The sequence below is a fragment of the Rhinoraja longicauda genome, chromosome 6, assembly GCF_053455715.1.
Source record: "Rhinoraja longicauda isolate Sanriku21f chromosome 6, sRhiLon1.1, whole genome shotgun sequence".
In the NCBI taxonomy this organism is placed as follows: domain Eukaryota; kingdom Metazoa; phylum Chordata; class Chondrichthyes; order Rajiformes; family Arhynchobatidae; genus Rhinoraja; species Rhinoraja longicauda.
The window spans coordinates 3089983-3102207 of NC_135958.1; the positions used below are offsets into that span (position 1 = coordinate 3089983).

Genomic DNA, 12225 nt, shown 5'->3' on the forward strand with positions numbered 1-12225 from the left:
GAAAAACTTTTTTAGTCAGAGAGTTGTGAATCTGTGGAATTCTCTGCCTCAGAAGGCAGTGGAGGCCAATTCTCTGAATGCATTCAAGAGAGAGCTGGATAGAACTCTTAAGGATAGTGGAGTCAGGGGGTATGGGGAGAAGGCAGGAATGGGGTACTGATTGAGAATGATCAGCCATGATCACATTGAATGGCGGTGCTGGCTCGAAGGGCCGAATGGCCTCCTCCTGCACCTATTTTCCATGTTTCTATGGGGGGGGTGGAGAGGGGAGTTTATTCTACAATTTATAGAAACCAATTAACCTACAAACCTGTATGTCTTTGGAATGAAGGAAGAAACCGGAGCACCCGGAGAAAACCCACGCAGGTCACTGGGAGAACGTACAAACTCCGTACAGACGGCGCCCAAAGTCGGGATCCAACCCGTGTCTCTGGCGCTGTGAGGCAGCAACTCTACCGCTGGGCCGCTGGGCCGCTGTGCTTTTCTTTATCTTGATAAATAGTTTATTGATGGCTGCTTAGTGGTTAACCACTTCTTTCAGACGGAAGGCTTGATAATCCACATACACACAATCAATGTGGGGAAAGTAAAATCTTATTAGCAAATCTGACCTTTTGTAAAAGAATGGAATGATGGTTCTTTGGTCAAGACTTGGTGTTGCAGCCTCATCTAGTGGTGCACTGTTGCCATTGCAAGTAAGAAAATGGCTTCTCCCAACTACCAGTCTGAAGAAAGGTTCCCACCCGAAATGTCACCCATCCATGCTCTCCAGAGATGCTCTCTGACCCACTGACTTACTCCAGCAATTTTGTGTCTTGGTGTAAACCAACTTCTGCAGTTACTTGTTTCTAGGTACAAACAACACTCCTCTTTGTGGTCAGAAAGACTTCAATGTGGTTCATTTGACCTGACTTGAACACATTAAACATCAGTAGCCAAAACTCCCAAGTTCTGGAGCCAAAACTCCATAGTTTAAGGCCTGAACACGTGACAGAAATCCAGACAAAAGAACTGCAGACAGACACAAAATGCTGGAGTAACTCAGCAGGTCAGGCAGCATCTCTGGAGAACATGGAGAGGTGACGTTTCTGGTCAGGACCCTTCTATCATCTGATCACATTGCCCTCTATATGTTCCATTAAAGGATCAATGTCATCAAAAAATTGCTTTATGCTCCCTGCGGCTTTTTTTGCCGACGTGTGTTGAGATTTGGACTGGATGCGCAACTTTGGAAACCATTCTTCCCCAACGGTTTGTGATCAGAGTGGGATCTCGATCAGCTGGACAAGTGGCCCAAAGAACGGCTTAAATTCAGATTAAGCACGAGGTGTTGCAATTTGGCAATCAAACCAGGACAGGACCTTCAGAATGAATGGTGGGCCCTTGGGTAGGGTTGTAGAGCAGAGGGATCTAGGAGCACAAGTACATAGATTTCTTGAATGTGGTAGATAGTGTAGGAAAATAACTGCAGATGCTGGTACAAATTGGATGATCAGCCATGATCATATTGAATGGCGGTGCAGGCTCGAAGGGCCGAATGGCCTACTCCTGCACCTCAATAGTCAATAGTCAATAGTGGTTTATTTGTCACATACACATAAATGTGTAGTAAAATGAAACATTACCCGCAGTTGAACAATAAGACCAATAAGATTAATCAATAAAAATGCAATAACACATACAATCACAAACTAACACCAAACAAAAAGAAACATCCATCACAGTGAGTCTCCTCCAGTCCCTCCTCACTGTGATGGAAGGCCACAATGTCTTTTTCTCTTCCCTGCCGTCTTGTCCCGCGGTCAGGCTGTTGGAGTTGCCACGTCGGGGCGGTCGGGGCTCCCGATATTGAAGCCCCCGCTGGGCGGTGAAAGGTCAACGGCCTATTTCAGGCCGCGCCGGATGGTGAAAGGTCCGCGGCGGGCCGACCCAAGCCCCGCGATTCGGGGCGGGCGAACACGTTGCCTCTGCCGCTGCCGGAGCTCCCGATGTCGGCCCCCATCCAGGGGCCTGCGGGCTTCCGACGTCCACGCGGCCCGCGCCGGAGCCTCCGGAGACGAGTCGCAGCCGTTCCCGCAGCATCCGCAGGCAGCCAGCGCCGCAGGTGGTGAGTCCGGACCGCGGACTCTGCGAACCAGAGACCCAGGTGGTTCCAGGTGCATGGCCGGTGGTAGGCCGCAACGGGAACGGAGACACGGCACAGAACAAAGGTCGCGTCTCCGTTCTGGAGAGAGAATGTTACAGTTACAGTTCCCGTTCCCTCCCACCCCCCACCCCCCCCCCCCAAAACATAACATACAACACTACATCATATTAACACTACAATTGAGACAAAAACAACAAAAAACACAAAAGACAGACGGACTGCAGGCAAGCCGCAGCTGCGACGGCAGCGCTGGTTGTTTCTATGAAGGCATCACGAAAAGCTGGAGTAACTCAGCGAGTCAGGCAGCATCTCAGGAGAGAAGAAATAGGTGACGTTTCGGGTCGGGACCCTGAGATGCTGCCTGACCCGTTGAGTTAATCCAGCTTTTTGTGATACCGCAGGTAAATAATTTGGTGACAAAGGCTTTTGGAACAATCCTGATTGAATTACTCAAACACTGATGAAGATTAGCAATGCAGAGACCCACCCTGTAAGATGTTGGCACCCCTATGTCCTAGGCCAGGGGGCGCTGACAGTATTTGCCCTCTTTGCCCACATCAATTAATGTGGCACCACCGAGACGTTGAAGATATGGGTTGTTTTAACCACGTACGTATTAGGACTGCACACACTCTGCCCTGTGTTCATTAGAAGTAAAGAGGTCCTTCTGCAGTTGTACAGGGCCTTGGTGAGACCACATCTGGAGTACTGTGTGCAGTTTTGGTCTCCTAATTTGAGGAAGGACATCCTTGCTATTGAGGCAGTGCAGCGTAGGTTCACGAGGTTAAGGATGGAGGGACTGTCATATGAGGAAAGATTGGAAAGACTGGGCTTGTATTCACTGGAGTTTAGCAGGATGAGAGGGAATCTTGTAGAAACGTATAAAATTATAAAAGGACTGGACAAGCTAGATGCAGGGGAAAAAAAATCCTAGTGTTGGGGGAGTCCAGAACCAGGGGCCACAGTCTAAGAATAAAGGGGAGGCCATTTAAAACTAAGATGAGAAAAAATGTTTTCACCCAGAGAGTTGTGAATTTGTGGAATTCTCTGCCACAGAGGGCAGTGGAGGCCAATTCACAGGATGAATTTAAAAGAGAGTTAGATAGAGCTCTAGGGGCTAGTGGAATCAAGGGATATGGGGAGAAGGCAGGCATGGGTTACTGATTGTGGATGATCAGCCATGATCACAATGAATGGTGGTGCTGGCTCGAAGGGCCAAATGGCCTCCTCCTGCACCTATTGTTTATGTTTTATGCACTCTGAATGTACAGAGGAATTAGGGAGTTAATGGTTGTCACTATTGGTAGCATGCAAGGATTGTTTTGAAGCAAAATTGTATTCATTGTGTGACTGTTGTAAAGGCTGCCACAACACCACTGTTAGTTTCGTTTAGAGATACAGCACGGAAACAGGCCTTTCGGCCCACCGAGTCCATGCTAACCAGCGATCCCCTCACATTAACACTCACCTACACACACTAGGGACAATTTACACTTATACCAAGACAATTGACCAACAAACCTGTACGTCTTTGGAGTGCGGGAGGAAACTGAAGATCTCGGAGAAAACCCACGCAGGAGGAGAATGTACAAACTCCGTGCAGACAGCGCCCGTAGTCGGGATCGAACCTGAGTCTCCGGCGGTCTCTGTGTTGTTCGGGCGAGGTTTGCCAATAGGCCAATGATGACAACGCTTTGAATGTAACACACTCTTCTGTTAAATTTTAGGGCAAGGAGGAGTTTGAGAAAACACAAAAGGAGCTTTTGGAGAAAGGGAACATCATTCGCCAAGGCAAGGCCCAGCTTGAGCAACAACAGGTGAGAACAATGTGCTCAGTGGAGGAGGGGCAGGATGTCCATTCAGTAGGCCCACACCTCCATGTAGTAGCTCCCCCATTATAAAGGCCATGAGGTGGGAAGGTTAGATCGCATGGGATCCAGAGAGAGCTAGCTAACTTGATACTGAATTGGCTTCGTGGTAGGAAGCAGAGGGTGGTGGTGGTGTTGGAAGAAGAATGTTTGTCAGACGGGAGGCCTGTGACTAGTGGTGTGCCTAGTGCTGTTTGTCATGTGTAGCAATGGACAAGCAAGCGTGCGTATAGAATGTACAAGGCCTGGTGAGGACGTTCTGCTGCAGTTGTACAGGGCCTTGGTGAGACCGCACCTGGAGTATTGTGTACAGTTTTGGTCTCCTAATCTGAGGAAAGACATTCTAGCCTTAGAGGGAGTACAGAGAAGGTTCACCAGATTGATCCCTGGGATGACAGGACTTTCATATGAAGAAAGACTGGATAGACTCGGCTTGTACTCGCTGGAATTTAGAAGACTGAGGGGGGATCTTATAGAAACATATAAAATTCTTAAGGGGTTGGACAGGCTAGATGCAGGAAGATTGTTCCCGATGTTGGGGAAGTCCAGAACAAGGGGTCACAGTTTAAGGATAAGGGGGAAGTCTTTTAGGACCGAGATGAGAAAACATTCCTACACACAGAGAGTGGTGAATCTGTGGAGTTCTCTGCCACAGAGGGTAGTTGAGGCCATTTCATTGGCTATATTTAAGAGGGAATTAGATGTGGCCCTTGTGGCTAAAGGGATCAGGGGGTATGGAGAGAAGGCAGGTACAGGTTACTGAGCTGGATGATCAGCCATGATCATATTGAATGGCGGTGCAGGCTCGAAGGGCCGAATGGCCTACTCCTGCACCGATTTTCTATGTTTCTACGTTTGCAGATTTGCTGGTGTTCTTGATGGTTAACAAGAAATTACAGTGGGATCCTGATCAGCCGGGCAAGTCTGGAGAAGGGTCTCGACCCGAAACGTCACCTATTCCTTTTCTCCAGAGATGCTGACTACCCCGCTGAGTTACTCCAGCTTTTTGCGTCTGTCTTCGGTTTAAACCAGCATCTGCAGTTCCTTCCTACACAAGGGGTCCAAAGAGTGGCTAGTGTAGCTATAGTTATAGTCAGCAATTTGTCAAGTCAAACCAGGGCAGGGTCCTCAGAATGAATGGCAGAGTTGTAGAGCAGAGGGATCTCGGAGTGCAAGTCAACAGCCACAGGTCAGGGTCATGTTCACATTGTTTCACTCTGTAGTTCACTACCTGACGAAGACCCATTGGGTTGGGTTGTAGGGGAGAAACATGCATCTGGGAGTATTCCCCAATGCCTGGAACACTTAATCCATGTAAAAGCTGCTGCGCTCAGACACGAGAGCGTAACCAGGGGGCACTGATTTTTTATTCAAAATCTTTATTCAATTATTAAAAATAATATTTACAATACAATAAAACAAACTAGAACCCATCACCAGAGTACAAGACACACAAATATACCAAATGAACGACGATACAACTATGTTACACTCCTTGTCCAGGATGCTTCCACCCCCCGCGGTGCCCAGTGGTCCCGGAAACCCCCCAGGGTTCCCGTGGACAGCGCGTGGTTCCTCTCTAAACCCACCCGGGCGCGGACATAACCCCAGAAAAGGGGCGGGCAGCCGGCTCGGACAGAGCCCTCTTCCGCCTGGCGCCGTGACTCGCGGATGGCCAGCTTGGCCAGGCCCAGGAGCAACCCGACCCAACCAGGACATCTTCAGCCCTGCCCCCCACCCTCTCCCCTACGCACAGGGTGTCCACAGATGGGGGTGGCGGGTGTGAGGGGCAGCCAGAAGGCAAGGAGCAGCCCCTTTAGATATTGGAACAGGGGCTGCAACCTCACACACTCCATGTACAGACTCACACACTCCATGTACACGTGGTACACGGACTCACACACTCCATGTACACACGGTACACATACACCATGTACACGTGGTACACAGACTCACACACTCCATGTACACGTGGTACACAGACTCACACACTCCATGTACACTCGGTACACACGCTCTTCCAGCCCGCAATGGCGGCAGGCGGCTGGCGAGTCCGTGAACCAACGGCGAGACAAACAGGTGGCAGTGGACTCCTCGTTGCCGTACTCTCCACCCCACCAGCAGTAGAGTTGCTGCCTCACAGCGCCAGAGACCCGGGTTCGATCCTGACTACGGGTGCCGACTGTATGGAGTTTGTACGTTCTCTCTGTGACTGCGTGCGTTTCACCCCACACTCCAAAAATGTACAGGTTTGTAGTTTAATTGGCTTCAGTAAAAACTGCAAATTGTGCCTAGAGTGTAGGATGGTGCTAGTGTGTGGGGATCGCTGGTCGGCACGGACTCGGAGGGCCGAAGGGCCTGTTTCTGTGTTGTATCTCTAAACTCTTCAAGTTGAAAATGTGGGAAAATTGCAGGAAACTCATGTCCTCCCAAACCCCTGTCACAAAAACTATGGGGAGCATCTCCTAAACATTGGTCCCTGTCGTGTGTGTGTGTGTGTGTGTGTGTGTGTGTGTGTGTGTGTGTGTGTGTGTGTGTGTGTGTGGGTGGGTGTGTGGGTGGGTGTGGGTGGGTGTGTGTGTGTGTGTGGGTAGGTTGCACCCACCCAATGTTCCATCTGCATGATGATGATGAAACCAATCGACGGGTTTACAGATGATTATTACAGCATGTTTGTGTGTTTCTACTACCCCTGTGGTATCTGCTTCAGTGGCCGGTGGGCTCGGAGCAGCTTGGTTTGGAAAGCAGAGGCTGTGCAGAAACATTTACTGGTGACAGGATGGCAAAGGGGCTAGAAGGGTTTACTGACAGGCTGAGTGGTTGGCTGAGAAAAGCGGCAGATGGAACATAATGCGAGACCAAACGCTTCACAAAACAGAAGAGCAGAGGGTTTTTTTAGAATTTAAAAATAATTATATTAAAATATAACCTTTTTTTTGTACTGATGTTCGAGGGTACATGGGTATGTCTTTAAACTTTAGAATTTAGAGATACAGTGTGGAAACAGGCCCTTCGGCCCACTGAGTCCGTGCCGACCAGCGATCGCCACATCCACTAGCAATATCCTTACACACTGGGGACGACTTACAATTTACAGAAGCCAATTAGCAGAAAAACCTGCACGTCTTTGGAGTGCGGGAGGGAACTGGAGAACCCAGAGAAAACCCACGCGGTCGCGGGGAGGGCGTGCAAACTCCACACAGACAGCACCCTTGGTCGGGATTGAACCCGGGTCTCAGGCAGCAAGTCTGCCGACGCGCCACCCTTGGCTCACATTGTGTTGTCCGTGTGATAAAACATCCCTGTAGTGTAGCCACATACATCCCTGTAGTGTAGCCACATACATCCCTGTAGTGTAGCCACATACATCCCTGTAGTGTAGCCACATACATCCCTGTAGTGTAGCCACATACATCCCTGTAGTGTAGCCACAAACATCCCTGTAGTGTAGCCACAAACATCCCTGTAGTGTAGCAACGATACCCAGAGAGGAGGAGGATAGATATATAGTGTAAGAAAATAACTGCAGATGCTGGTACAAATCGAAGGTATTTATTCACAAAATGCTGGAGTAACTCAGCGGGTCAGGCAGCATCTCGGGAGAGAAGGAATGGGTGACGTTTCGGGTCGAGACCCTTCTTCAGACTGATGTCAGGGGGGCGGGACAAAGGAAGGATATAGGTGGAGACAGGAAGATAGAGGGAGATCTGGGAAGGAGGTGGGGAAGAGAGGGACAGAGGAACTATCTAAAGTTGGAGAAGTCGATGTTCATACCACTGGGCTGCAAACTGCCCAGGCGAAATATGAGGTGCTGTTCCTCCAATTTCTGGTGGGCCTCACTATGGCACTGGAGGAGGCCCATGACAGAAAGGTCAGACTGGGAATGGGAGGGGGAGTTGAAGTGCTCGGCCACCGGGAGATCAGTTTGGTCAATGCGGACCGAGCGCAGGTGTTCAGCGAAGCGATCGCCGAGCCTGCGTTTGGTTTTGCCGATGTAAATCGGATGTAAAGGAGGAGGGTGATTGAGGCTGGATGTTCTTTTGTCTTGTGCAGGTTAAACAGTTTGAGCGGCTTGAGCAGGAGGTGAGCAGGCCGATGGAGAATGACCTGTCGAGCTGGTCGCCCTCACACCAATACGGGCAGCTGAAGACCAGGCTCAGCCCCTCGGACAAGCAGCTGCTGTTGTTCTACTCAGACCAGTGCGAGCTCAACGTGGCCACGCTGATCAATGCCATCGATGCCTTCTTCACCTCCATCAACACCAACCAGCCGCCCAAGATCTTCGTGGCCCACAGCAAGTTCGTCATCCTCAGCGCGCACAAGCTGGTCTTCATCGGGGACACCCTCTCACGCCAGGCCAAGTCGCAGGAGGTTCGTAACAAAGTCACGCACTACAGCAACCTGCTGTGCGAGATGCTGAAGTACATCGTAGTGACCACAAAGACAGCCGCTCTACAGTACCCGTCCGGAACTGCGGCCAAAGAGATGATGGACAGAGTCACTGAGCTCTCGCACTGCACACATCAGTTCAAGATGATGCTGTGCCAGTTAGCGGCCATGTGAAGCTGCAACGGACCCTCATTTAAAGACTGAAAGCAAAACTCAGCTGTAAATGGATTATTGTAAATATTGGCCTGCCACTTACCCACCAAGGGAGGAGAGCTTTTGTTTCCTTAGACCCCCCCCCCAGCCCCCCCGCTGTTTCTTATTAATCAGAAGGATATTTAAATTCCAAATGCTGTAGTGGTTCCTGGTCCTCCTTTTCTAAATATTATTTTAACATCGCATTCGATAGTACAAAGTGGAAAGAATTTCATTGTCGATTTTAAATTGCGAATTTGTTCTAGTTTTTGAAGCATCATTAAAAAGTGCCAGGCGGTTTATCGCAGCATTGAAAACTGAGCGATGTTCTACCGTGACAATTAACCCAGTCACTTTTTTCATTGTCGTGCAAACGTCCTCTGCTGATTTTTTAAGAGTTTTAGAATTCTGCATAACATCATTTCCAGCCTCCTTGTGGAGAGACAACGAGAGCGAGGAGTTGGCAAGCAGATGGGAAACGTACCTGCCCCAATTGCATTATATACGTTATCAAAACAAAAATGTTGTTCAAAGGTTTTCGGATGGGTTTGGACCATACCTCACTCGGTCGGCTGTACACGTTCCATTGCATTTCATTATTTGTCATTGGTTTTGGCCAGAGCTTTTCAGTAAATGCAAATGAATTGGTGCCTTGAAATTATGAAGAGCTTCTGTTGGTGAATGGAGCTAAAACCATTTGCGGATCCCGTGTTGTGTGGGGGGAAGCAAAAATATATATATTACTGACTGTCGGTGTCATTTCAGTGACGTATTTAAGTTTCCGTGTCTTTTATACGAGCGGTGTATAAAGAAACAAAAGTGTGCGTTCAACATTTGCGATGAATATATTTGCAAATGCCATTTGTTTTGTTGAACCGACCAAGTTGTGTTTCGTCTGAAACGGTGACTGGAAGAAGTAGGACAACTTCATTTGAACTTCGGAACCAAAGACTGCCTGTGGGCATCAGACTCTTATCGGGCGTTTATTGTTGGAGCTGCAATATAACATCACGATTAGCTTCCGAGCTGAAGGCCTTTGATCAGTCAATTACTGGAGTCCATGATCTTATTTCCATAAGCGAGCGAGTGTCCCCCTTTACATTGCAGGAGAATCATCGAGGGTTGGGGCCAATTGTACGCACTCTGCGTCAGTGAGAACGACGGATCATTTATTAAGCTTTAGTTCTCCGGCCTGCATGAGGCACCATCTTACACGCTCCCGATTTTATTTTATATATAGATTTTACGTAGGCCTGAAATTTAAACGGCTGATATTTGATGTCATTGGAGGGTTATAACCTTGTAAGAAATGTGTCTTTGTTTGTATATGTCTGCACATTATGTGAATATAAGCGATCGTGTCGGACAAGTGCCGGGCAAAGATTCTTGATCTTGGTTCTGTGGGAGAGGGGGGATTCTGACAAGAGCAGAACAGCCCCCCGAGCTGTGCACTGACCAACGCAAGAGGACAATGTGATCAAGCAAATCCTGGCCCAACCAGCTCTGCAATAACTTGCGATTGTAAAACGAAAACAGACAGGTGGGCTGTCGAGATTCTGCCCCGCAGTGCCAGAGTTTACACAGCTCTGCTTCAGAAGGTTAATCAGTCAGACATCAAATTAAAAGTAATCCAAATTATGGATTAAGAATTGCAATGTAAAAGTTGCTTCATGCAATTCTGACATAAATATTCGTTGCTGGAGCTTCTACAGTCATGCTGGAAAACCCATGGTAGTTTTAAGATTTTAAAATATATATATTTTATCCTTTATTCTGTTTCTGATCTTAACATTTTGGTGAAACACTACTGTAAATGTGATGTATTCTTTGCAGTGCTACTGGCTCATATCCATCAGAATCTTTATTTCTCTCACACAGTGATTGGTTGAGGGTGGCTGTTGACTTTTGTATTATATTCAACTGGATTTATTTTTAATTATTAAACAGGCTGAAGAACCATAAAAAAGTGAGTTGCGTGTTTGTGGCTGGGACAAGCTAAAACAGTTCCATATTGTTTGACATAGAGTGCTGGAGTAACTCAGTGGGTCAATCAGCATCTCTGGAGCAAAGGAATAGGGTGACATTTCACTTCCTCAGACTCAAATATCGCCCATTCCTTTTCTCCAGAGATGCTGCCTGACCCACTGAGTTACCCCAGCATTTAGTGTCCAGATTTAGTGTCAGCATTTATTGTCAGTGTAAACCAGCATCTGCAGTTCCATCCTACATGCTTTGTTAGTATGTTTTTGGGACTGCTTTTTGACTTTGGGAATCCATTTGAATTTAAAGCATGTGCCTTTTTAAATAAAAGTTGAGATTACTGGACTTAACTAGGACTCAGCGTGACACTTAAGTCCAGCTATTTCAACTTGAAGAGTTTAGAGACACAGCGAGGAAACAGACCCAGCTGCCCACCCAATCCGCGCCGACCAGGGACCACTCGTACTCTAGTTCAGTCTTACACACTAGGGACGATTTACAGAAGCCAATTAAACCTACAAACCCGCAGGTCTTCGGAAGGTGGGAGGAAACCGGAGCACCCGGAGAAAACCCACGCGGTCACGGGGAGATCGTACAAACTCCGTGCAGACAGCGCCCGTAGTCAGGATCGAACCCGGGTCTCTGGCACAGGACGAGTTCTGGTTAGATTCTGCTTAGATACAAACTGAAGCTCGCTTTGTGCCTTCCCCTGCCACAGTGGTGCAGCGGTAGAGTTGCTGCCTCACAGCGCCAGAGACCCAGGATCGATCCTGTCCTGTACGTTGCACGTTCTCCATGTGACCGCGTAGATTTTCTCCGGGTGCTCCGGTTTCCTCCCACATTCCTAAGACCTTTGTGAGTTCATGGCATTCTGTAAATTGCCCCCAGTGTGTAGGACTCTGCTAGTGTGCGGGGATCGCTGGTCGGCGCGGACTCGGTGGGCCGAAGGGCCTGTTTCCACACTGTATCTCTAAACCAAACTAAACTAAACATTCTCATGGCAGAAACAGCACAGATTATTTTGGTATCAATGAGAGAGAAGGCAGGTGGGGACACGACCATTACTTTCCATTACATTCATATGAATAAATCAGTAAATAAAACACCATTAAACCATTGCTAAATAACGTGCACCAACCTTCTGAACAGCAGGGTCATGCTGAAATAACAGATAGCTGGATTAATTAAATAAATCAATGAAATATTTTATCTATAGCATTTTGGACAGAAAAATTATTTGTGCATTTTTCACGAAAACAATTCAGCTATTTTTATGTCGAGCAATAGTTTTACTTCTATGAAATTGATGCCATCCAATTGATTTAAAACGTTACAGCCTATATTATGCACAGTATGGATGATGCATGTAATATGTCACGCAACGTTGTCATGTCTTTTATATTAAAATATTAAAGCAGCAATAATTTAACATGTTCCGCCATTACTTGATGGCTGAAATTACATTCCGTGACCTGTAGATGGGAGCAGAGAACACAAACGTGAAGCGCTGGAGTAAATCAGTGAGTCAGGCAGCATCTGTGGAGAACATGGATAGGTGACGTTTCACAGAGTGCTGGAGTAACTCAGCGGGTCAAGCAGCATCTGTGGAGAACATGGATAGGTGACGTTTCACAGAGTGCTGGAGTAACT

The 12225-nt window shown here is 47.8% G+C and overlaps 1 protein-coding gene across 3 annotated transcripts in view; it reads left to right on the forward strand.

The window, feature by feature from the left end:
• The window catches only part of bcar1 (BCAR1 scaffold protein, Cas family member), a 218351-nt gene extending 206364 nt beyond the window's left edge, over positions 1-11987 (forward strand). For all 3 annotated transcript variants that reach the window (XM_078400360.1, XM_078400359.1, XM_078400361.1), the window contains 2 exons: positions 3874-3963; positions 8068-11987. In XM_078400360.1, coding sequence (XP_078256486.1) covers positions 3874-3963; positions 8068-8577 — 600 coding nt within the window. In that variant the 3' untranslated portion in view covers positions 8578-11987. The remainder of the gene's footprint in view (positions 1-3873; positions 3964-8067) is intronic.
• Positions 11988-12225: the final 238 nt, after the last annotated feature.